Source organism: Leptopilina heterotoma, unplaced genomic scaffold (assembly GCF_015476425.1).
Source record: "Leptopilina heterotoma isolate Lh14 unplaced genomic scaffold, ASM1547642v1 Lhet_53, whole genome shotgun sequence".
Classification (NCBI taxonomy): Eukaryota; Metazoa; Arthropoda; class Insecta; order Hymenoptera; family Figitidae; genus Leptopilina; species Leptopilina heterotoma.
Window position 1 is genome coordinate 299,639 of NW_025111115.1, and position 27,011 is coordinate 326,649.

The following is a 27,011-nucleotide window of genomic DNA, read 5'->3' on the forward strand; positions in this document are numbered from 1 at the left end:
AAAGTTCAAATTTTCAAAGATTTTAATTTGAAATTCATTTTTAAATCAATATATTTATTAGAAAAATCTACAAAAATTCCATTATTTAACTACAAAAATAAATATTTTATTAAACAATTGAATGTTTCTTAAAATTGAACTCTCATTTACAGAATTTTACCAACAAATTTTTAAATAATTCAATTCTCTTGACAAAGTTTAATAAAATTTTTAAGAATAATTTCATTTTTCGAAAAATTTGATGAAAATTGTATTGAAAATAATTGAAATTTTGCCAAGAATTTTATTATAAATAAATCTAATAAATAAATTGTAGCAAAAGCTTTTAAAATAATTGAATTTCTTTAATAAATTTTAATAAAATTTTTAAGAATAATTACATTTTTGAATGAATTCCATTAAAATTGCATTAAAATTAATTGAAATTCAGCATTTAGTTTTATTACTTATGAAAATAATGAAATGTTTACGTAGAATTTTATTAAAATGTTTTTTAACTAATTGAATTCTTTTGGGAATTTTTATTAAAGTAGTATAGATATTAAAAATCATTAAATTGAGGAAAGTTTTTGAAAATTACTAAAATTTTGCCAAGAATTTTATGAAAATTTTTGAAAATAATTGTATTTCTGCAATAATTTTTAAATGAAAAATATTAAAAATTTTTTTCTATCGGTTATCCCTTAAAAATTTGTTTTCAAGAGAATAGATTTTCGCATATTGTAAAATAAAAATTTGAGTGCTGAATTATTTGAATCATCAGGATAAAAATTAATATTTTTTTGAATTACAATTTTTATTACAAAAAGGAATATAGTATAACAATTTTCTATAATTAGAAAGAAAAATTTCCCTCTATGAAAGAATGTTGTATGGTAATTAGAAAATGATAATTCTATATAATGTAATGATTCATATCTGATCGATTAAACTTTTACGGCTTCTTTAGCATATATTATGCACATTAATAAATATTCATTATATTTCTATCTGTAACTTTGGTTATTAAGCAAAAGTTCTTTATACTGATTGCATAAGACGAATTACAAAAATACTTAATCTGATTAACAATATTAATTTTATTTATAATTATTAACAATGTAGAAAATTATTACTTTTTATTTTTTTCTTTAAGTATTTATTTTTAATTTTTAGTTTTCATTTTTTAGTCAATGTCAAACAAAATTAATTATATAAAGCTTCTAATTGTAAAATTTAAGTTTTTAATTTTTATTCCAACCAGTAATTTATGAAAATATTTTTAATTACAAATATTTCGTTGTTCATTTGAACGCTCGAAATTTTTGGATCATGATTTCAAAATAGTTATGAATTTTTCTAGATATGTATATTTTTAAAATTACATATATTTTTATAGATGTTTATTTTTAAAGTTATGTACTTTTATAGGTATTTATTTTTAAAGTTATATACTTTTATTTTTTATATTTATATAGGTATATATTTATTTTTCAAGTTAAATACTTTTATAGATATTTATCTTTTAAGTTATATATTTTTGTATATTTTCACATTTCTAAAAATTGCAAAAGGAGAAAATGACTTTTCCTTTTTCAGAAAATTAGAATCTTTTTGATGTATTAGAATGAAAGTATAAAAGCAACAAGAGTAAAGTTTTAGTTTTCAAGAATTGACCATCACGTGAAGAATAAGCATCGGAGGAATTTTTCGATGAGCTATAAAATATCACAAGTAGGCCTATCATTGAAAAATGTGGAATCTCTACGCAGTGAATATTATATTGATGTACACTTTCACTAGGTATATGAAAGAAGTTTCCCTTATTAGATTTCCGCAATTGCAGTCGCGAACAAATCATCAGAGTGCGCGCACTTTTGTCGATATGCGTTTCTGCGTTTCACAATAATAATTCAAGCAGCCAGAAAGTCATTTTAACAATGTCGTGAGTTGAGAGATATTCTCAACTTTTATATGCTTGTTATATATTATATAGGAAAAATTATTGTCCCCATTTTGCAATTGCTTCGCGATATCAAATTTCCTTTTTCCTCCAACTATAAGCGACACTATTTCTGACACGTATTATATAATATTTTGATAAATTAAGAGACTAAAACAAATTCCGGAGTAAAATATTTCTATTATTTCTTTTTAATAGTGCTAGAAAGTTTATTGGACAAAGGATTACTCATATATCAGATCAATTCTATTTTATTTCTATTTTGCTATTTGTATCGAAATCAAAACACTTTCTTTCGTATACATAAACACGTGAGAAATGAAATTCAATCGAAAGAACAAAACGTTTTTCAACAATCTCTTTTTTTTCGACAAATCGTTAAATTTCGCGATTATTTCAATTTTTTTCCATAAGTAAAAAAACAATGTAAACTATTTTCTTGTTGTGTAAATTAATATTTAATATAAATAATTATCAATAATAATTTTTATTCGATTCTCGAAAGAAAGAATTAAATGAAACTCAAAATTTTATTTTTTGACAATTAATAATTAATTAATTTACTATATATGTATAAATTAATAAATAGAGAAAAAGAGAAAATTATTCAATTACTTTTTTTTAGACTTTAATGAAGAATTTTCATTTTAGCCAATTTCTGAATTTAAATCTTATGGAAAGCTTACGCATTCTTTTGTTCACCTAAACTCGCTCTACCTTCTTGAAGCTAATTTACATCTAATTATATGAGAACATACATATATGTCGACATTCAAAATAAAAATGTACTAAAATGATAAATAGTTGCTCTTAAACTTTCTCAAAATGATGTATAAATTCCGAAAACAATGTTACTTTAAACAATAATGAACAATAATTGAAGAAATAAAAACCATAATTGTGTATATGCAAATAAATTTCAATATAAAATGACAGTAATTCATGTTATTTTAAATTCCACATTGAAATAAATCAGTTAAAGAAGCAATTTTATTTATAAACTTTAAATGCAGAAAATTCTCAATTATAACTGAAAATGGAAGAAATTAAAATTTAATTATATATGCTTTGTAATTATAATTAATAATTCAATGATTCTAAATGGTATTTAATTATTAACTTTTTTTTATAGATTATTATACGACATCGGCTATTAAAAAGAGGTTTTTAGAAAAAGGGAATAATCGCATAAACTGACCGTAACTTAATTTTGTTTTAATTTTAAATAATTATAAATTTAATTTTTGAATTTAATTATGCATTAATTTTAATTTTTTCTACAGAAAAAATTAAGGTACGATTTTTAAAAATCGTTTTTCTCTCACATACCATCCAGATACAAATTGTTCTTTAGGTGTAAAGCGATAGCATTTTGAAACCCATTTTTGGGTCCTTTTATTAAAAAAAATACTCGACTTGCCGATTGTAGTTTTTTTTTTCACCTCGACGGTGAAATGTGCGCATCACTTTTCTTCATTGTCCATCAGTCTGAAAAGCAGAAAAATAAATCTTAAACACAAATTCGAAAATTGTAAAAACAAATGCTACAATTAATTATTATTAATTAATTATTGAATAATAAATCAGAATACAAAAAATCTTACCACTCAGAGAATTTGCCGCTGCACGATCTCCATCCATATTACTCTTTACTCGATTCTTCTTTTTCACTCATTCGAAAAAACATTAACGCGGTTTTAAGAAAATTCGAACATTCCCGGGAACACGTGCTTTTATTAATTAAAATTATAAATTCTCGCGAATTTGAAAACATTGAAAAACACCCTAAAATCGTTCGCGGTTTTAAAAATAATACGAACACTCCCGAAGCTAATAAAAATGAGAAAAATTTTGCCAACATAAAAAATATTTAACACGTGGCGCCAACGAAAATTTGATCTTGATGAGAGGATTTATATTCGTGTTGATGGGACGATTCTCAAATTGATACTGATTTCAAAATATATATTCCATTATTTTGTGAATTGTAATTGAATTGTAATGAAGACGTAAACAAAATTACTTTGTTTTCTTTGCTCTTCCTGTGAAAACAACAATCTCAATCGATTATTTAATGCAATTTTGAAAAATTATTGTTTTTTTCTTCTAAGATTACTTACAAAACACAAGAAAAAATCTAAAATTAATTTCATACGATAATTATTTAAATAATAACAAATTATATTATTAACAATTATTTTTTAAAATTATTTAATAAATAGTAAAATATTATAAATAATAATAATAATGAATTATTAATTTATTAATCATAATTTGATTAATAACCGAATTATTTTAGATTTATCGTTCCAAGTAAATAATAACTAGAAGCAGGATAGTTTAAAAAAATTGTGGTCAATCTTTGTCACTGTCTTAAAATTTTTTTCGTTCACTTTTCTTCATAATGGTGAAAGTTCATAAAGACAATTCATACTCTATGTAATAATGAGTGCAAACCAACAATTCATAAATTATAATAATCGTCCTCCATAACAATTATGAGGACTATAATAATTATTTTCTATCATTTTGCCCTGATGGCAGAATATTAAATATATTTTTTCTATATTATATCCATCATAAGACAGACTTTTGCTATGAATCACTTTAATACAATTAATAGGTAAATGCAAATATTTAATATTTATATAATAAATAATAATACATGTAAAATTATTCTTATAATCGAATAATTCTTCAGACAATGATTTATTTAAATAAATATTCAAATAAACGATTTTCTATGGAATTATCACGGAAAAATAAAAATTATATAATTATATAATTATATTATAATTACGTAAATTTTGCAAAATTTTTTTAATGTGTATTATTAGTTATTAAGGTTTAACGTTTAACTAATTTAATTAAAAAAATTAATTATTAAAATTAGTTAACAAATTAAAAAAAGTTAATTGTTAATTCTCTACTATAAAAAATTTTTATAACTCAATTTTTATTTAATCATCTTGATAGCAGCATTCAAGCAATGAGATTTGGACAGAAACCGATTCATTAAAACAGATCAAAAAAGAAAAAAAAAGATTTCAGCAACAAACTAGGAAGTAGTTTGTCGTATCATGTTTCCTCTATTTCTCGTTTTACGTTTTATTTATGCATGAGAGAAACATGTACGAATACTTTCATTAACTTTTTTTTCTCTTAAAATCAGTTCATTATTATGAACGTGTAGAATTTCGTAATTTTCTTTCAAAAAAAAAAAAAAAAACAAAAAACAAAACTTTTACCATTATTTTAATTAAAATTCTTAAAGTTTTTCCTAAGAAAGGGGAAGTGGGCTTTTCTAAAATTTTTAAACCCATACTTCAAATTCCGCAATGAATTATTTAAAAATTCTAATACTGCTAATTAGCCTACTTGTGTGAAACGTGTGTTTAATTCTCTGTATCGTCGTTAACGTCTTCCTTCACATGTAATTTAATTTCATGGCTAATGAGTGTAGGTGTTTTTTTGTTTGGAACGGAAATTCTAAAACAAACAAACAACATTTTTTTTAAGTGAATAAATTCTTAAAAATTTGAATATTGTAAATCTGATATTAAAATTTAGGTAATATTTTTATTTCTATTAGAAATAGAAATAATTTTTTTCTACTTATAATAGAAACAATTTTCTTCTTCTTATAATAAGAATAATTAATAATAATATAATATTAATTGTATATTTACAACTTGTCCCTATTTTTTGTTTCAGGGCGAATTCGAGTAAATGAGGCTCATATGATAACGTACAATGTGCCAGCTACAAATGGAGTTTTACACGCAATTGACACAGTTTTGTAAAACGAAGGCAAAAAATAATAATAATTTTATTAAATGCCAGTTACCGGTAATTGTAAAAAAAAAGCCAAACACACTAGCTCTAGCGATGATCTATTACAATTTAGATGCAATCTTGACTGAAAGTATTATTTAAACTAAAAAAAATTCAATTTAAAGAAAACTGAAAGTGATAATTTTAATTATTAATTTCCCTGCTGTAAATTAATTTTAATTACATTTTACATTCAGTAAATTGCATCTCTAATTATTTATACTTAATATAAGTCGTGTAGTTTATTAACATCATTATTCTTTAGTTGACAGTGTGAAATTTATTTTTCACCAATTAGATATGTTTTCATTTTTACAAACTATTTCTACAAAGAGACTGCTTTCAAGAATAATTTACTTTCTGGAATTAAAAAATTATATTATTTATAATTTCAATTGATTGAAAATATATGAAATTAAATACTTAAATAATTTCTATTTCTAATATAATTGTTTCTCAGATAATTTGATTTTAATGCTGTCAGTCAAGAATGTTTATAATCTCGTATTTATCTATTTAAAAAAACGAAACAAGTTGAAATTTTGTGACAACAATCAAATTGATTGATTGCTTTTATTTATTTATTGATTTTTGGAAAAATATTTTTTAATTTTGGTGAAATTTTCAACTATTTTTTAATGTCTTTTGTAATTAAAAATTATTTTTTTAAATAAAAAAAGTTGTTACTTGATTAGATAAATATCGTCATCAAGTAAATTAGATAATTTTAAAAAAGGAATTAATTTTAAAATGAATGAATTAACCAATGTGAAAAGCAATTAGTGAAAAAGAAATTTCTTTTTGACTGATTGAATAATACATATACGAGACGATCATTGAAAATTTCGGAGCTATCGTAAACAAAATGCCATATATATATGTATATGAGTTGAAAGAAATTTTATGAGCCTCTCTCTTTAATAATTTATACGAATAGTATTAGTATATGCGTTCTATTAATTTATACATATATTATCATATCGCAAAGACAAAAGAAACATTTAAAAAACGCATTCACGACATAAGAGATTTAAGGTAGCTTGTATACTTTATAAATAAAATGTACAGAATTTTACAGGAAACTTTCAACCTCTTCATTTATTTATTCTTGTCTTTTCAAGGTTTTTCTTTATCGTTAAGAACTATTTCTTTAAATTCTATTTTTCTATGTACAGATAAAAAGTAATATTAATATGAAGAGTTCGAAATGAAAGCTAGTAATTGGTTTTATACTTTTTAATTTCAACCATAATATGGTGAATATTGGTAAGTTGAGGGCGCGCACTGTTTGGGAGAATTTTATGAAATCTGTGATAATACTGAACCAATTGTGTCATTGCTCGTTGCACTAGAGTTGTACCGAGCACTAAACTGGGAAACGATGGCATAACTTCACGATGTATTTCCTCGAGTGCACGTTTCCAATTGTTCGTGAAAGATTGCACCAATGCAAGAGCTTTTCCCTCTTGACGCCGTAAATCATCCGTTTGGCCTTTTTCAATTGAAGCCTCAGACTCTTTGACCAATTGCATTATTCCCCCGAAGTGAGGACTCAATACTTCCTCCACATACTCGGAAGAACGGACATTCAGCAGTTCCCGAAAACTCTCGGCCTCTTTAGAAAGATCTCTGGTTCTCTCCTAAAAATAATAGCAACAATCATAAACAAATTATAGGCGAAAAAATCATTCTCGTACATCATAAATATATTTCTCAGCAAATTCAAAACTAAAACAAAAATAAACTGTTAAATTTATAAATTTAATAATTTGATAATTTAATAATAAAAAAAATAATTAAATTGGAAAATCAAATAAAAAACTTTATTTAATTTTAGAATTTAATTACTACCATTAAAACGCCAAGAATAAGATCGTAATTATTAATAAGAAAGACAAGTTGTTGTGTGCGTTGGGGAAAAATAGCGGCCATTCTTAAAAGAAAACACTGAACAGCTTCTCTTAATTCGGCTAAAAGTTGCGTGGCCCCTTCACATGGAAATCCTTCGCTAACACCAACCATAGCTGCACTAAACTCTGCATATCTTCTCGTAATCTATTTGGAAATTTATAAATTACTTTAGAATAAAATTTAATTTTCAGAAATAAAAAAATTTACTTACATAATGTGGAACCGTTTCTTTATTAAATTTAAATGGATCACAGTCTCTTATGCTTTGAATATTAAGTTGAAACACTTGTTCGAATCTGTAATTGAAAATTGAAAATTTAATTTAATATTTTCTCATTAATATTAATAATATTTAAATTAATAATTAAATACACTCATTAAAGAAAATAATAATTATTTAAATTAAGTTAAAAAGAATCAAATAAAAATAAAGTTTTAAATTTAGTTAAATAATATATAATATTTTTCGAGGAAAAGAAGAAAATTATTGAAATACCTGGGCCAAATAATTGATGAAACATTATCCCAATATTTGTCTAAAGCAGGCACTGCTCTCTTATGACATGTCAATTGATATCTCATTGCCAAATGAAGGCAAAGGAAGAGTGCAATTGTATCGTAACAATCATCGACGAATGATTGAAGATTCTTCAACATCATAGTCAATGTTTTTCCCATTACCTGAAAAAAAATATTTCGGATTAGGCTGAATACAGAATAGATTAAAAAATTTAGTGGCGAGTGTCGTAGAGTGTGGTGGAGTGTACGATAGTGGGGGCAGTGTCGCCTAGATTTGTGCTTTCAAATTTCGAAAATCGTAACCTCTTAAACAAAAGAAAGAAAAAAAAAAGAAAATCGTAACCTCAACTTAAAGTTGAGGTGAAAAAGGTTAAACTTAAAGTCAAAAGTTGCCCCCACTATTGTACATTCCACGACACTCGCCACCCTAGCCACTCGCCACTTAATTTTGTAACCTATTCTGTACTCAGCCTTATTGGAAGAAAATAGTTTATATATCAGCAAGATTCATACAAAAATTTAACCAATCAATTATTTTAAATAATTAAATGTACATATATTAAACAATTCAAACGAATTTCAATTAAAATTTTTTAAAAAAGAAAGTTAATAAATTTTTTTACACTAGTTAATTTTATTTGTTTATTTTTAAAATTTTTAGAATTATTTTCAAAACAAAATCTAATAAATAAAGTAAACTGACCTTATTGAAAACTTCCATTGCTTGAGAGCTGCGTACTTTGAAAAATTCTGTTAAAAACAGATATTCACGACACGCATTATCCACTAAGGCGTACTGCTCACTTCTGAATAAAGCTTCGTAGTGATACTAGAAATATATTTTAATATTGCAAGTTAATTACTCAAATAAAGAATTCAATAAATCAGGTAGAAACCAAACAAATTGCTAATTATTTAACAGTATACAACAAAGATAATTCTACAGGAGATTTAAAAACAAAACTGCAAAGTTTACCCTCGTTTTTGATGCAGTGTGAGGAACAATTATTGGAGCTTCCAACTGAGAAGTTAAAACCTCGCCTCTAGTTCCTATGGAAAAAACAGTGCCTCTGTGTTTTAACGAAGTTTTGTGAAAAATTCCCCTTCCTGCCGTGTCCTCGACACCCATTAAATCGTCCTTTGAAGCACCCTCTTCGAACTATTTTTTTTTTTTTTTTTTTTTGAAAACCAATTTAATGAACAAATTATGAAAAAAAGAAAAAGAGAAAAAAGTAAAAACAAACCTGTAATTTCATTAGTCTCGATGAGTAGGACTTAAAATAGGAATAATAAATTTTACTCATTGTATCCACGTATTCGCCGCAAATTTCTTCAGCGACATTCCTTTCATTCGACAGAATGAATTCAAAAAAGAATTTATATTTCAACATATTATTCTGTGGTATTTGATAATTTGTCATTGGTTTTCGAAATTTATAAACCTGTTCCAAAAGATATGTTCGAATTTTGCTCATTGCTTTAACTTTCAATTTTTCTAAAATATCCTTAACATCTAAACAAGATTTTGCTTCCTTAAAACTCTGTTCCTTAACAAAGTTTATTTTATGATTGAGATTCTTAAGTTGCTCAGAGAATTCAACTTCTGTTACGGGAGAATCCATAATACCTCTGTTTAGAAATTAATTTTGTTATTCACTATTTTCGACAAACATAAAAAATATAAATGCTGAAAAAAACTATATCTTACGCAATGAGAGCCTCGGAGATTGTCATATCCTCAATAAATTGACTAAGTGGTCCACGAATTATTTGACGATTCGATAATTGTTGACTCATGGCAATCGACTTTCTTTGTAAATACAAAATTTCCGAACTTATACTTCCTAAATCTGCTTGAAAGCCCAATAGCATTGATTCCATTGTCTAGAAATATCAATTTAAACAAAAAACTGTTGATTTTGTTGATTCAACAAATTTGAGGTTATGTTCGCATATAGGTCAAATAACCACAAATAACAATTATGTCAAACAATTGAAAGGATTGCAAGTGGTTTCAACAATAACTATCAATGATTTAGATTAGATTTTACAATAGAGATAATTGTCAAATATATTAAAGTTCTTGGTAAAATTTAGTAACATTGCTAAACATTGCGGAATAATAGTGAAGAACTAACCTCTAAAATATTATCACATGCCGAAATTTGATTGTGAAGACTCGCAATGTTTTGACTTTCCTTTATATAATCTTGAATTGATTTATTTTCAACTTCCTTGAGTTCTTTTTCAATTTGTCGGGAATACTGTCGAAGATCTGTCCCAGTTTTCAATACTTCTTGAACAACATCGTCTTCAAGATCTTGCGGTAATTGTCCTTCGTTCTCATCGAAAATATCACTTTCCAAAGACATTTTTCACACGATCACAATTATTTGTATTTCGCCACTATTATTTATTAATAAATCACATTAAATATCAATGGAAAATCACTTAAAACACAAACAATAACATGAATTTCATGACAGATGTCAAAAGCCACGAAAGCCACGCAGTAAAACGAAAAACGCCCGAACTCGAAGTGAATGGCGCATGCGCAATTATGATTCAAATTTGAAAACATTCCCGCTCTATTAATAAACATGTTTATAATTAATTAAATTAGTAGTTTTTTAATTAATTTATTATTCAAATTAAAAGAAACGATTTTAGATCATTCATTAACACTTTATTTACAATATAAAAAAACATACAATTCTGATCAACATGCTTTGGTAAATTTCGGTAAAAGGAAGAGCCATCAGCTAGTGTTGAACAATCGGCACATTAACATTTCTCTAAAAATATCTGAGCACCTATTTTTCATCTTCCTATATATGTATTAATAATATTATAATAATAATAATAATAATTAAAGAGTATAAAAAAATCTTACAATTAATGGTAAATCACAATATCTTACAACGTGCAAAGTGGAATAACATTGACTTGCATATTATTATTTTTAAAAAACTAAAGAGCATTTATCATAGTGACTAAAAATTCTTTTTTTTTTCTTTGCAAAAAGTGTTAATTTCATTAACTTTTTTGTTCATCAATAATTAAAAAATATAATTCCTGCAAATTAAAAAAAAAATGTGACTAAAAATTGTTGTAACATTTAGAATAAAATAAAATTCTGTATAATATAGTTAAAATAAAAATGGTTATTAAATATTAAAATACTAAATTATTAAATAAATGGTAAAAAAAAGAGAATTCTGATGAGTAAATTTTTCCTGACTAATCAGAATGATCTGCATCAATGTCTTTTTTTAAATTCATATTGTAGGTTTTTAGAAAACGCTGCAGATATTCATCGAAATTGGAATTCTGGTCACCGCTGGAAAAAAAGAAATATTTTATTTATTTTGTCTAAAACGAAAATAGAATTCTTTTCTGTTTCAAATATTTTTACCTGACTATAATTTTGATTTAAATGATTTAAACTATTTTGATAGTTTTACTCTCAGAATATTAAAATTTAATTAATTAATTAATAAAATTAAATTAAATATGAACTAATATTTATTAATTCAACTAAGAGTTAAAAGAAAAGAAAATGTTAAATTTCTAAAAATGTGAATGTAAAATTGAATATAAAAAAAATACGAAAATAAAAAAAATAAAAATGTGAAACTTACTGGAGGTATCAACATCATTTTTGTTTAATCACACTCTTCGATTGCAACACTAAAAAAAATTGTTTCAAATCAAATCGATTTTTATAATAAAACTAAAACTAAAAGTGTTTCAATTATTCCGTCACCTGAGTTAAATATAAGTTTTTATAATTTGTATAATAAAGAAAAGAATTTTCTTTTTTTAAATAAAAAACTTTCTAATTTAATTTTAGAGAATACTCACTTTGCATTTTGAAAATCTCGAACCGGTGGCGAATGATTTGACGAGGAGGTTCGTAATGGAACAAATGATTGATCAGTGTTCGATAAAATTGCTTTCGCACCAATTCTTCTGCCACTTCGCCATCTCGTAATCAGCCATTTTATCCGATGAATGGTAATAACAACAAGAACAACACTTTTAAAGTAACTTTTGTAATTTTTTCGATTTGAACCTTTCCTCACGCAAGTTCTTTCCGTTTGTGTCAATTGCGCAAGAAATGCTAAAGTATTTTCCTCAGATCTTTGATAACACGTCAACACATCGAGCAAATATCGCTTTTGATAAATTAGAGCCTTGCGCCGGCTGTCCGTTCGCAGATATTTTCCGTAAAAGAGTTGCAACTGAAAAAATCAAAGTTTCATTTTAAAAACAATTTTACTTTTTTTCTTCCTCCTTTTCTTTGTATTTATAATATTTAATTGAGTAGAAAAATAAATGAAATGTTTTTTCAATTGAAAAACGTACTTTGTCTTCAGTGACTGGATTTAAAGTTCCAGAATGAAGCGAAGATTTCTTTTGTGCTAATTGTGATTCCAGAGTTCTTGAACGAAGAGCAAAATTCTCCCTTTCTTCTCTGACCCTACTCAATTTTTCTGAGAGCACAGCCTTCTCACGATTAACTCTCTCCAAATTATCGTTTAATTCCTGCAAAAAGAAAATTATCAAAATCTTCTTTCTATCTTCTATATTAATAATCGTTGTGAATAATTGAATTCTTTCGAGAGATTTTATTAAATAATTGAATTCATTCTAGAAATTTTATTTACTATGAAAATAATTGAAATCTTATTAAGAATTTTATTGAAATTGTATTAAAAAAATAATTGTATTAAAATTTTTGAAAACAGTAAAAAATTAACTAGCAAATTAGTTAATAACCGAATTTTTTTAAATTGTGAATCTGAAATTATTGCAGAATTGAAATTAATATTTGAAAATAAATCTTTTTTTAAATTTGCATAAATGAGAATAAAAAATACCAAAAAATGGAAATAATAAAAACAAATGGGAAAAAATAAACTCACTTTTATGATTTCCAAAAATTTGGATGGCACATTTTTCTCACTGGTAATTCTCTCTCTCTTGAGACTCTCAGAGAGTTCAACCTCTCGCCTTTGACTTGTTTGAATTTCATCCTGTAAATCAGAAATCATTTCCTTCAGTCTCGATTCTTGATCTCTAGCGAAACGTAATTCAGTCTTTGAATGCTCCAAATCTGTTTCCAAATCCTTTAAAACAGATTTACTGCTCTCCAAATCGCGTCTCAATTTCTTCAATTCGGCGTGTTCATTGCTCTTTTGTTGTTGTCGTTTTTCTTCAGCGTCCGTCATTGTCTTCAATTTTTTCTGCAAAAATTCACATTCCTCTTCCTTCATTTTCAATTCACTTTTCATTCGCTTCAGATCACTATTTAAATTTTCCCTCTCACATTCAATTAAATCAAGTTTACTGGTTAAGTTCTCCTGCTTCTCAATTGCAAATTCCAATTGCTCCTCACATCTTTTCTTTTCACGTTCCATTAATTTCATATTATCCTTGACTTCTTCACTGTAGGTTTGTAAATTTTCAAATTTCTCCACCAGTTCCATGTATTTCTGTTGTTCTTGTCTGAGAAATTCTGACGAAACGGTGGAATTTTCATTTTGTGTTTTCTCTTGTCGATCAATTGAATTGAGTTGTATTTCGTAATTCTTTGATTGTTGTTGAATTTTACTTAGGTCCTCGCGTAATTTTGATTCATTTTTCACTGAAGCGGTGAGCTTTTTTCTCAAAGCTGAGAGAAGTTCAGCGTCCTGTTCTTGAAGAATATCGATATTTTTTCGTTCCTTTTCAATACGTGCGTTCAGGGCCTTAATCACATTTCGCTGTCGTAAAATTTCTTCGTCGAGGCTCTTAACTTTATTTCCCTCCTCCATGAATTCGGACTTAATTTGCAAAATTCGATTTTCGTATTCATTCACTTGTGACTGAAGCATTTCTTTCTCAATTTCCAAGTCGTCCTTCAAACGAGAAATCTCTTCTTTTTCCTTATTGCTCTGTAGTAATTTCGATTTCATATCGTTTAGTTTCTCCATTAATTTATCATGCTGTCGATAATCGGCCGGTTTTATTGTCAATGAATTACAGGAATGTTTTTCCATTCGTCGAAGGGCTGATTCTTCCGGTTCACTTTCAATTGCATCCATTATTTGCTTATCCAACTGAGCTGAGAGATTTAATTCCCTGTGAACCATGTCCTCGATTCCTTCCTCTTCCAATTGGACTCCTTCCTGTTTGAGTCGATCCAGTTCATTGAGAGCCTTATCTAGAGATTCCTTCAATTGAACGTTCATTTTCTTTTCTTCCTTCAATTTTTTCCTCAATTCGACAACATTTCCGGATTCTTTCATTTTATTCTGAATTGTTTCTAAGGCACGGTGCAAACTCTTACTGTCGTCATTCATTTGCCTGATGACTTTGTCCTTCTCCTTGAGATATTCTTGCAAGTGATGAATCTCTTGACTTTTGTTGTTGTTGTCCTGATTTTTGTTGCTGTCACTGGGGGAGGAATTTCCGGAGAAACTATTTCTTCGGGCCATTTCTTCCAGTCTTCGAATGATGTCATCGCGATTATTGAGACCTTGGGTCAAACGTTGTATTTCCAGTTGACAGCCAGAAATTTCCTCTTTCGATAATTCATATTTCGTTCTGTATTCAAAGAGCTGTTTGTTTTCATTTTCAATCTCAATGTTACGGGTCTCGAGCGTCTCGATAGTGACATCTTTCTGGAATACAAGTTCCGAGAGGTATTTCACTTCCTGCAATTTTTCGTTCAATGCACTTTGATTTATTTTCTGATTTTCGATTGATTCGACATTCTTCTTTAATTTTGAGTTCTCATTTTTTAATTCCATCAGAATTTTCTCGTTTACTTGAATTTTACTTCGATAGTCGTCTAATTCTTCTTGTTTCAATTTCATTGTATTCTCCACCTGCTCGAGATCTTTGATCAATTTACTCTCGTTTACTTGAGAGAGTTCGAATTGACTCTTGAAGAAGAGTTTATCACGGGTTAGTGATTCGATCGTCTCTCTTAGTTCGTGGCGTAATTTCTCGAGGTTCATTTGTAGGGTTAATAATTCAGCTTCTCGTTGTCTTAGAGTCGACGACTTTTGACTGAGTTCATTCTTGATTGCATTTAATTGTGTGTCCAGGACTTGAATTTGTTGTCTTAATAATTCATCAGAGTTGGTTTTGGGCGAGTTTTTCTTTGATTTTTGCAGAGGTGACTCGTTGGTTTGGTTTTTCTCCGAGGACATTGAATTGACTTCGAGTTGCGTGAAACTTTGTGAGCCCAAGTCTAATTCGGGGACGAATATTGTTTTATTGACATCGATTGGTGTGAATTCGAGGGTATTTTTTGAGAATCCAGGTACACGGAACGAGGAGACGTTATGATTTTGTGTTGAATGTTGAATTTCGCGGATAGCGTCTGTCTCGTGATAGGCGGAATTTTGTAATTCTTCGCATTCGGAATTGATTGATAGAATATCGCTGAGTGTTCGTGCGCTGTTTTTCGTTTCTTGTTGCTTGTCTTTTATTTGAGTCTCGTCCAAGTTTAGGGCGAGGTATAATTCGAGTTGTTTCTCCTTTTTCTGCAGTTGCTCCTTGAGATGATCGATTTCCTCGTTCTTGTCAGCGAGCATTGTGTCGAGGAGTTGGGGAAGTTCCATTTGAACGCGCTCCTGTTTGCCGAGTTTCGATTCGATCATTTTCTTCTCCTCCTCCACGATTTCGAGACGATCTTTCAATTTTTGAATAACGTTGCTCTCCGACTGGACAATGTTGGCAATCTCCATTTCCTTGTCCATTAGCAATTGATTAGCTCTGTCGAGATGATCGCGTTGTTCCTTTAGCTCGAGATCCTTGTCGGCGATCATTCGCTCAAGTGAATGTATTTTGGTGTTGACCTCGTGAAGTTGAAGTTCCAATCGCGAGGTGGCTTGTCTCTGAGCGAAAGGAGCGTCCTGCTTGTGCTGCTCGAGTCTGCCTCGCATTGCCTCCATTTGGAAGAGTTGCTCCGAAGCTGTTTGCTGTAAAATCTCTTGTTCGGCGATAAGTTCTTCGTTCTGATTTTTCAGTGTCGTGATTTGAATAGTCAAATCTTTGATTCTCTTTAAAGCCACTTCTTCCGCTCTCGCGTGTTTCATTAATTTGTCCTTTAATTTCAACACCTGATCCAGAGGAAGTGTTGGCGGCGCATTCGGATCGTCGGGCGTTGGACAGCGCGCAGCTTCAATTTGATCTCGAATCGAAACATCCTCACTCGGCTGACTAATACTGAGACTCGACCCACAGACATGCAGCGCTTCCAATTCCTTAATTCGTTTATCCAAATGATTGTGCATTTCACGAATCTCCATTCGAATTTGCTTCAGTGTCGAGGAATTTGAATTAAAATGCTCTGAGCTGACTTTGTGCTTTCTCAATTCCTCTTGAAGATGACTAATATGCTCGTTCAATTGAAGATTCTCACTGCCTGATTTAATAGACTCCAATTCGAGCGCAAGTTCCTGTTGATTGCGATTTTGAACTGATATCAATTTTTCCAATTGATCAATACGATTCAAAAGAACGTCCTCCTGTTCAACTTTCGACTGCACCTGTTGTTCGAGATCAGCTATAATGTCCCGTAAGACCCAAATTTTGTCCACCGCCGCTTTTAATTCACTCTCGGCTTCCGATTTCTTTGCCTCAGTGTCCGACATCATTGACGACATTTCCCGCATTTGCAATTCCAATGCCTCCACCTAGAAAAGCAAATGTTACATACAAACTATGATCAAAAGTAAACTACTATTTCAATTTAATTAAGTTAATTTGTACATAAAATAAAGTAATAATTTTAAGAAAATATTGATAGAGCTGTGAGAAAAAATAAATTCAATTAACGTATTTACAAATAGGAATAACTTGACTCACATCTGTTCGGGTGTCAGTTGTTTGTAGTACAAGGGATTCTGTCGACGGTACAGGCGATAGTGAAGACTGCATTTGTGCAACAAACAGAAAACCAAAACCACAGTGCAGAAAAACTTGTGTTAATATACAATTAGCAGTGATGCGGTGTTATAAGCGTAATTATTAACCGTTATTAAGTTCAAATTTAACTGCCAAAAAATATCGTTACGAAATTCCAAAAATTTACTCTCTAATTGCACTTTATTTACAAAGCTAAAATTACACGACACCATTAGTGAATTTAAAAATCTACTTTTAATTTTCTTCTATTTTTTTTTATAACTAAACACCAAAATTGTACAACTATTAATAGTTTAACCTTACAAACTAATTAAAAAATATTTTTTTAATATATCAGTTAATAAAAACAATATTTTCAAAATTTAGTAAAGATAATAAATAATAATAAATTTCTTAAACAGTCAATTCTAAATTAAAAGAATATTTTTAAAATTAAGAATTAAAATAATTATTTTATATCTATAAAAGAAAAATTTCTAAACTAGTTAATAAAAAGTGATTCTATAAAAAGAGTTAATAAATTAGAGTTAATCGTTTCCTTAGAAATTTGATATCTTTTTTTAAATCCCAAAAAAACTAAAGTTCAAATAAAAATTTAATAAAATAAACTAGGTAAACTAAAAATAAAATTGAATGAAAAAACGAACCTCAGAAGTCATTCGCTGATCTCTTTCTTTGGTCCTTTCCAAATCACGAAGCTGACTTTCCAAATGTTCAATTTTCTTCGTTGCCTCGTCAATTTCATTCTCCCTCTCGCTGGTTTGTTCCTCAAGGAATTTTTTCATTGCTTTTAATTGTTTATCGGCAGCGCTTATCTAGAAATTCAGGAAAATCATTAAAATCTCTTTTTCTCATTTATTATTTTAAAATCAAAATTATTCGATTGTTGGGTGAAAATCAAAAAATCAAAACATGGAAACACTGTAAAAAATTTCATAAATTGAAAGACTAACCAAAATTTTAATTATATTGTAAAAGATTTAATTTTAAATTAAATAAGTAATTCTAAAGGAAATTAAACAATAAAATTCAATTAAATTATAAATTTAGATTGTCGATTCTTGTAAATAAATAATAATTTTTTTATTTGTTAAAATTAAAATTTATAGATAAAAAAATTTGAAATAAAAATAATCATGTTCATAAATTTGAATGAATTTACGTGCATTTTATAATTTAAAAAAAATATAAAAACCATGCAAAAAGCTTTTTTTTTTGTTTAATTTTTATTAAAAACACAAAAATCAAAAATTATATGTATTTACTATTTTCACGAGTCAAGCAGCAATTGTCAAGATTATTTTTTATTTTGTCATTTTAAATACAAAAAATTCATGCAAAAGAATGAATTGCTTTTTGAAAATTACAAGAAGAATTTATGCTAATCAAAAATTAATTAATTAATAATGATATTAGAAGTGATAATAGCTGCAAGTTAATAATTATATAACCATTGCCATTATTATTATTATTAATTTTATATAACAATTACTATTATAATTATAATTGATGATAATATTAATTTAACATTAATTAATTAATTTCATAAAGATTAAATAAGCAAGAAAATGAATTTTCCTTGAATTTAAAATGAATGAAATGAAACGCAATCACCGTAAAAATTAAAATTAATGAACGAACACCTTTCCCTTTTTTTTAATTATTATTTTTGCTCGGCAAGGAATTCCAGAACTGAATATCAGGTAAAGAGGATTTGTTTTATTTTAGCTAAAGCGATAATAGCTGTATTCAGACATTGTAGTATTAAAAATGTCTGATTTGTTAAATAGCTGCAAAGAGAAAAAAAATAGAAAAAAAATCGAAGACATATTATTAAAGCTCTAATATAATAGAGAAAGGATTTATATTTGAATATTAGTAATTCTATAATTTACCTTTCGACAGCAAACCCTGTGAATGTATGAGGGAGGATTGGGTTCTAATGACACCTGCTGGCAAGACAACATAAGGCCAATCAATTTTTTTTTAAATAATCTTCTTCGTAGCCAATGAATTTCTTTTGATTATGAGATTCTTTCTTTTTTTCTTTCACTCAAATAAATAATATTTGTAAAAATTCAATATTGTGCAAAAATCCCAAAAAAAGAAGAAGAATAAAAGAACGAGAGCAAAAGCTTCTTACAACTTCTCTTTAAAAAAGATCGAGAAAAAAAATTCTAATTTAAAGTGTTACAAAAAGGAAAAAGTTGGAATTATAAATTACAGTATCTAATTCTATAATTTAACGAACTCTAATTAAATTCGTTCTACATAATTTGATAAATTGTGAGCGTTATTTTCAATGAAATGGAATGTCTGATATTAAATGATACAAACTATTATAAGAAATATTGTAAAAAATAGAGATGCTGAATGTGAACGTAAAAATTACTTAAAAGATGAAATAGAAAACATTATCAAACGATAGAAGAAAAAAAAACTTAAGCAAAAATAATATTATTTAATAATTAAAAAAAAGACTAATTCTCATTATCAAACAAAAGAAACCATGCAAATTCCAAAATGAGTCTGCGATTAAAAAATGACTATTAAGGAAAATAAATAAAGCCTAAAAATAAAAAAATCAATCTACAATTAATAAAGAATTAACAGTAACGAGTTAATTATAATTTTTTTCCATACCATACATTTATTATAATTTACATTAATTACTATATTTGGAAACAAAATTTTAATTTATGCAAAAAAAAAAAGGAAAAAAAATTAAAATACAAAAGAGAATCTAATTTCGATTTATTACTTTTTTAATTAAAAATATTAGAAAGCAATATGAAAAATCAGTAATTTTATAATTAACTGATTACAAAAATTAGAAAAAAATAAATTAAACAATTTAACAAAAAATAAAACAATTAAACAACAATTATAAGAGCTAATGATGAACTAAAAAAAGAGAACAGAAAATTCTATGAATAAAAAAGAAAATACAAAAAAATCTAGATTTTTCGTTTGAACTATTTTTAAGCATTTTGATAAAAAAAACACACCAAAAACCAAAAAATATTCTTACAGTACAAAACACCAGAAATCTATTAGCAAAAACCACATCTAAATAATTTGACCCATGCATTCTGTGTGCTTTGATTAAAAAAAGAAGAATAGAAGAAAAACTTACCTGATTTTGCAAATCGTCTTTATCCTTCTTTGAGTCATCGGCGATTTTGTCGTTGTGCCTGCACAATTCTTCGACCAATTGCAAAAGATAACTGCTATCCGCGTTGCCATTCATGATCACACTTCTCGCTGTAAATAATAATTTTTATTATTCATCTACTTTAAATTATTTCATTTTTTTTTATTTTAATATTGAATATTTGATTTAATATTTAATACTTTAATGATAAAAAATTCCACATAATAAAAATAAAAGAAACCTCGATCTTGAAGCTGCGAAATATCCTGCAATTCATCCTCACAAGTTTGATCCTGTTCCCCATAACCTTCAGAAATAATTTCCTGCTTATTTTCAATCAATGATTTTTGCATATTATGAATTTTCATTTTCAATTGTTCCACCTCCTCTTGATATCCGACAATCATATTCTCAGCTTCCAAAACTTTACTATTTAATTCCTCATTATTCCGAGTCATCCTCAACAATTTTTTCGAAATCTGATCAACATTCAATTCATCGTGACTAAATGAAATGCCGAGAATTTGTGCAATCTCAGTTTTTAAACGTGTTAAACATTCATTTAGTTCGCGTCGGAAATTTTTTGCAATATCAATATCCTTTTCAATTGTTTCCGAAATACTCTCATTGTCACTATTGACAATTGAGGCAATTTCACCAGTATTTGGCGCAAAATGAACGCGTTTTATCTCCTTTATTTTTTGTTTCTCATTACTTGATGGTGAATTATCGTCACATTGTGAATTTAATTTCTGAGGTGTTCTTCTCTCGAGGACTTCACTGATAAATGAATTATTCACTTCGTCCTCGCAAATTGCAAAGTAATTTATCAAATCAGTAATTACGTTCTTCAATGTTTTGCAAGTTCTGATTAAGTTGTCTCTGAAAAAATTGTAGAAAATGATAATTAGATGTAAATAATTAACTTTTTACATATTTTTTATTTTAATAAATTATATTTTATTTATTATATTACCGTTCTTTGAGTAAATCGTTTCTTAAGGAAGATTTTTCTCCTTCGGAATTTGAGGATTGAATCGCCTGATTATATTGCTCTTTAGTTTTCTTCATTTCCTCTTCATATCGTTTAATCGTGCGATTAGCAATATTTAGATTAGAATTGTGCTCCTCCTTCAGGCGTTTTAATTCAAGATCATGTTTGTCCTTTAATTCTTGAATTTCCCGTTTAGCGTTACTTGTGAATTTATTTCTCAGTTCCAGTAATTCCAGCGGCCAATTTTCTTCGACGTCCGCATCAATTGTGAGTAAAGTCTTAAGAAATCAGAAAAAAAATGTTAATAACCAATTGTAAATTTGTAAATGAAAATCTACAAAATAATACCTAACAGAAAAATTGTAATTATCAACAGTGATCAATAGTTAAAATAAATACATAAATAGAAAATGAATTAAATAAATATTTGTTCATTACAATTGAAAATTAAAAAGTTTACGAATTCAATTTAATTTGATTCAAGAGTAATAGAAAATAGAAAAAATATAAATAATTACTTAGAATATTATTAAAAATGACTAAATGATAATATGAATGAAATATTGAAAAAATGAATCCCAAAATCCAAGTTAATGAATTTTAATAAAGACAAAGCACAAACAAAAAAATAATAGTTGAGGAATTTGCCGCAAATGTAGCCTAAAAAGCTACCTGAATTTGGTCCTGAAGTGCGTTGACAATATCGAGCCGAGCAAGTGCCACTTGTTCTTCAAGTTGATGATTATAAGCGACTCGTAATTTCGTCAACTCACTATTTTCCAACGCCGTCTCGTCCAAATCAGTTTGACAAAACTGCATGCGTTTAAGGAGCACGTCAAAAAATTAGTAAATTACACAAAAATGAGGATTACAACTTTCAATCGAAAAAAAACCCCTCACATGTTAATATTAAACCAAAAAAAATGCTTGAAAATTGTTAATCGTGTTAGAATTTACTTTTCTCTTCAAAAAGAATAAAATTTAAAGAATAAACAGACAAACAAATAAACAAACGAACAAAAAAAGAATATTTTTATCAATATTGACAAATAAATCTAAAAATAAAAAGACAAAAACGAAAATAAACAAAAATAAACAAAAATATTCCTTTCAACAGGGCTCGAATAAGTAAAAGTATTTAAAAATACGGAATTTACGGACATTTCAATTACTGATAGAAATATAACCAGTCCGAGTCAAATAAGACAACATTTCAGTTAAAACTATAAATTAAATTTTTCAAAGTATAAAATGTTAATATGATGCTTGATGTTCGAAATGTTAACAACAGGAAAAAAAATTGTTAGCTTTTTTTAAATTAAAATTCACCTGATTAACAGCCTTGAGAAGAGAAGTACGAGATCCTTTCTCCTTAATATTTCTGAGTGCTTCTTGTAGCGAATTAATTTTCGCCTTATACTCAGCAATAATAGATTCTCCATTTGTTAATGATGCCTCGATTTTTGAATGACTATCGAAATTTGTCACATTCGCACAATCACCAGCACCACCTCCAAAGTATAAATCCTCCGTTAGCTCCTCAATTTCACTATCATCCGACATTTTCTTCGATTGTTGACTGAAAATCTCCTCCGAATATTGTTTCTCCATTTGTAGACACTTTTCCTCAAAGTACGTTCTCAATTCTTCCATTTCATTCTGATGTTTCTTTTCCAATTCACTAATTTCGCCTTTGTGTTTTGTGCAAATTTCATCAATGCGTTGGATGAATTTTTCATTTTCCTTATTTAGTCGATCGACACATTGCTTTAATGAATCAATGCATTCGGCCTCGTCTTTAAAATCAACGATTTGTTGCAATAATTTTTCATTTTCATTTTTTAACTTTTCAAATTGCTCCTGATATTTATCGATTATTTTCTCCATTTCTTGATAGTTTAATAATTTGACGGTTGAATCTTTTAATTCGTTCATTAGACGTTCATTCTCCTTGGTGAGTGATTCCATGTCCGTTTGTAATTTAATTAGATCATTGGTCGAAATATTGGCTATTGTTTTTGTACTATCGTTTGTTGAACTTTTGTTTGTCGATTGTTCTAGGGAAAGATTTGACAAATCAAAATTATTATTATCCTCGATAATATGACTTTTTTCCGATAGAACAGAATCGTCGATTTTACTCTCGCCCATTAGGGTTTGATTGAGACGTTTATACTCCGCACATTCTGCCCAAGCGGCTACAAGACCGTTTTTTAATTTCTCCCGCTCAGTTTCGACTCGTTTTGTACGATCATTAATCTCTTGTAATTTGGTTTTGTATTCGTTATTCTCGACTTCTTTTTCGTGAAGCAACGTTTTTAGATTTTCAATTTCTTCGTTTTTATTTCTCGACGCATCTTGTTGCAATTTGTCGCAAGTATTTTTCATTTCCTTGAGTTGCTTTTCATAGGAGCGTTTCATATTGTTCGCTTGTTCTAATTCGTCATTGGCTATTCGAATACTCTTCTCGAGATCGTCGATACGACTCTGCAGTTTCTTCTCCAATTGTGTTTTCTCCTCGAGTTTGTGAATATGATGTTGATAGTGAGTTGCAAAATCGTCAAGATTCTGATAGACGGTCGCATCGAATGGCGATGAACTGGAACTAATTCCACTGAGTCTTGATAGAGTTTTTTCTAAATCGAAAATTTTCGTATTGAGCGAACGCTCGTGCATTTGATTATTTTCAAGGAGTGATTGAGAGGCCGCGTAACGTGCTGTGAGATCGTCTAATTTAAATTTAAGCATTTCATTATCTTGTTTCAGTGAGGCAACATCGGACAGGGCTTGCTCTAAGGAACGTTCGATACTTTCTTTTGACTCTAGAACACTGGCAGCTGCCATATATTTTGCTGTCATATCGTCCAATTGAAGTTTATGCAAACGAATCTGTTCGTTCAGTAAATCATCGCCGAGGTCGTCGATTTTCGAACGTTGTAAACTTGAATTTGTTCGAGACGATTGCATTTCACTGTGATTCATCAATTCAAGTCTTAGTGCCTCGACGGTCTTTTTATAATTCACCACCTGTGCTTGAAACACTGCCAATTCTTTAGAATGAACATTTTCCTGTTGTATTTTTTCATCTCTTATCTTTTGCATATTATTCTCATAGGTTTCCTTGATTGTCTCCAATTCATGTTCGTATTTCTTTTCCAGTTCCTTTGAATTATAATAAATCGATAAATAAAAAGAAATAGAAAATTAAATTAAATTAAAATTAAATAGAACAAAAATTTAATTACCGTCAGTTCTTTTTGATGTTCGAGAGTATTCGCATTAATTTCGGCTGTGAATTTTTCCATGAGGACTTGCATTTCCTTTTTGATCTTATCAACGCGTGCTTCGGCCAATTTTTGTTGCTCTATTGTTTCAATACCAGCGCGAATTTCTTTGTTCAAATTATTAACTTGCATTTTATAATCACCAATTTCCGAAGTTTGCAATTCTTTCTCCATTTCTAATTTTTGTATCCTTTCATAAGACTCTTTGATTCGTTCCTTAAGATCAGTAATCACATTTTTTTGCTCGCCGACATTCGACTCTAAGGCACTTATCTAAAATAATTGAGACATTAAATTAGTTTCAAATCTTTTAATTAATTGGTTATTTTTTTAAACTGACAATTCAATTATTATGAAAGTGTAAATTTTGTACCTTTTCTTGTGTGAGTTTTTCCACATTGGCATTGTCTAGCTTTACAGAATTAAGAGAATTTAACTGTGCAACTAAACTATCACGAACACCCAGTGCTTGCACTAAGGATGTGGTTAAATCTTCAATAACTTTATCACGTTGCTGAACAGCTGATTCAAATTCTTGAAGCTGAAAAAAACAAAAGATTGTATCTTTCATTTGTAACCACATTCGTTTTAAATGATTTAAATTGGATCCTGCAAAGTCTATAATATTATTTGAAACTAAAAAATACTTTGTTAATTTTTAATTTTTAAAATTAATTAAAAAAAATATATATTAAATATCTAAATTTGTTTATAGAAAAAGGAAAATACTTACTTTAGAATGGTAAATGGCTATGATATTTGAATTATTTTGAATACTGCTAGTATGGCTACTGTTGTGTGAGGAATTTGGTGAAGAATTATCACCTCGAAGATGTTCTATTTCTGCTGTTAGTCCTTCAAGTACAGCCACTTTTCCCTGTCTCAATTCATCTAATTCTGCTACTCTACCGGCCATTACTTCCAATTCTCCTTCACCCTCGCCTTCACTCATGCTTACACTGCTGTACGTGACATCGCGGGAAAAAACACTCTCGTTTGCCTATTTTTAAAGAAAAATCCATTTTCTTAATTTATTGCTTCTCCATCGCAGCAGTTTTTTAAAGTTATTTTCTATATTTAATTTTTATTTAAATTGTATACGAAATAATTAAATAAAATCCCTACGGAACTAAAAATGAATTTTCAAATTGTATGTTTATAAAAAAAATATAACAAAAGTACTTACACTGGCACCATCGGGTCCTAAATATTGTCTCGGTAAACTATTTCGAAAGGAATCATCGTCAGAAGCTTGAGATGTTCGAGCCAATCGTTCGGCTTTAAATCTTTCAAGCTAAAACAATTTATTAGATTTCAATTCATTTACTTTACATTTTCATTCTAATTCCGTTATTTATTTACTAAATCAAATTATTTCAGAAACAATCAAATATTCGTGAAAATTTTGCATTTATTACGTAATTTTGATCGTTCTTCAAAATAGTTTTTATTCAATTTCAATTTTTTATTGGGGACTTTCAAAGTTTTCCATAAATAATAAAGATTATTTTAGGTTTTTTTTTGCTTCTCACTTGCAAATTAATAAACAAAATTGTAATGAATATTTAGTTAATCAATAAATTCGATGTAATTGTTTTTTTCTGGTAATTTTTCAAAGCGAATTCATGTGTCACATAACAATAGACACAGAATTAATCAATTTGTCTCTAATGACATTGAGTTCCAAACAATAAGTATACTGTTCAAAAACTAAGTTCTACAGTAAACAAATTGATAAAAGTTTAAAAGAAAAAAAATTTTCTCCAAGAAATTTGAATATTAGAGTAAGAAATAGTTATTTCTGTGTATACAAGGTACGACGAACTCGATTAGAGAATTTTCTATTTTCAGCATTATACGGAGCAAATGAAAGGGCCAAATTGTGTTTATAAATAGTTTACATCTAATTAATATGTGTGGCATTATCAAAATTACATAAATATATAACTGATGTGCTAACCATTTCTTTTCCTGCCTCCACGGCGCGTCTTCTACGTTCTTCTTCATCCATAACGTTTTATATGTGTATGTTTTTTTTTAATAAAAAATATTACGAAATTATCACGGAATATTTAAACGATTTAAACTAAAAAAATTCTACTTGACCAGATTATTAAAAATTGTAGTTCATTGTCATTATTACTACTCACTACATTTTGAATAATTATTTTTTCTAAACATATATAATTCAATTGACAACAAACGTATTTTTATTATTATTATTGTAGTCACTTCTTTTTGTCCGTTAATAAAATTTACAAAATGCCAAGCGTCTCATAAAGCTCATAAATGTCAAAAACTATAAAAATTGACAAGAGAAGAAAAAGAGAGGTTAAAAAAATCAAGCTACACTACTGCCATCTTAAATTTGAATGATTTGAATTCATCCGTTACTGTTTAATTTTTAAATATTTCTAAAGAGAAAAAAGATAATTATTAAGATAAAAT

General features: G+C 27.9%; 3 protein-coding genes across 10 annotated transcripts in view; 1 reads left to right on the forward strand and 2 right to left on the reverse strand.

The window, feature by feature from the left end:
- The window catches only part of LOC122508270 (ras guanine nucleotide exchange factor R), a 41,774-nt gene extending 36,021 nt beyond the window's left edge, over positions 1 to 5,753 (forward strand). For all 3 annotated transcript variants that reach the window (XM_043621535.1, XM_043621534.1, XM_043621536.1), the window contains one exon: positions 5,657 to 5,753. In XM_043621535.1, coding sequence (XP_043477470.1) covers positions 5,657 to 5,745 — 89 coding nt within the window. In that variant the 3' untranslated portion in view covers positions 5,746 to 5,753. The remainder of the gene's footprint in view (positions 1 to 5,656) is intronic.
- Positions 5,754 to 6,846: 1,093 nt separating this feature from the next.
- LOC122508271 (vacuolar protein sorting-associated protein 52 homolog) lies at positions 6,847 to 10,732 on the reverse strand. The gene is made up of 9 exons (XM_043621537.1): positions 10,345 to 10,732; positions 9,915 to 10,090; positions 9,451 to 9,835; positions 9,183 to 9,365; positions 8,910 to 9,035; positions 8,184 to 8,368; positions 7,899 to 7,983; positions 7,628 to 7,831; positions 6,847 to 7,416 (listed from the first exon to the last, which is right to left on the reverse strand). Exons 1-9 carry the CDS (start codon positions 10,576 to 10,578, stop codon positions 6,991 to 6,993), a joined length of 2,004 nt encoding a protein of 667 aa, XP_043477472.1. The 5' UTR covers positions 10,579 to 10,732; the 3' UTR covers positions 6,847 to 6,990.
- Positions 10,733 to 11,297: 565 nt separating this feature from the next.
- On the reverse strand, positions 11,298 to 26,844 carry LOC122508273 (pericentrin-like). 6 transcript variants are annotated; one of them, XM_043621544.1, is made up of 18 exons: positions 26,524 to 26,844; positions 25,750 to 25,857; positions 25,297 to 25,563; positions 24,937 to 25,104; positions 24,525 to 24,836; positions 22,609 to 24,441; positions 21,952 to 22,092; positions 21,262 to 21,557; positions 20,527 to 21,167; positions 20,268 to 20,395; positions 19,027 to 19,083; positions 17,779 to 17,946; positions 17,072 to 17,137; positions 13,135 to 16,899; positions 12,575 to 12,754; positions 12,071 to 12,450; positions 11,848 to 11,896; positions 11,407 to 11,546 (listed from the first exon to the last, which is right to left on the reverse strand). In XM_043621544.1, the coding sequence occupies exons 1-17, from the start codon at positions 26,572 to 26,574 to the stop codon at positions 11,872 to 11,874; spliced, it is 8,586 nt and encodes a 2,861-aa protein (XP_043477479.1). In that variant the 5' UTR covers positions 26,575 to 26,844; the 3' UTR covers positions 11,407 to 11,546; positions 11,848 to 11,871. The 6 variants fall into 6 exon arrangements, with proteins under 6 accessions (XP_043477474.1, XP_043477473.1, XP_043477480.1 ...); XM_043621539.1 differs by lacking the exon at positions 11,848 to 11,896 and having other exon boundaries at positions 11,298 to 11,546; positions 19,027 to 19,080; XM_043621538.1 differs by lacking the exon at positions 11,848 to 11,896 and having other exon boundaries at positions 11,298 to 11,546.
- Between the last annotated feature and the right edge of the window lie 167 nt (positions 26,845 to 27,011).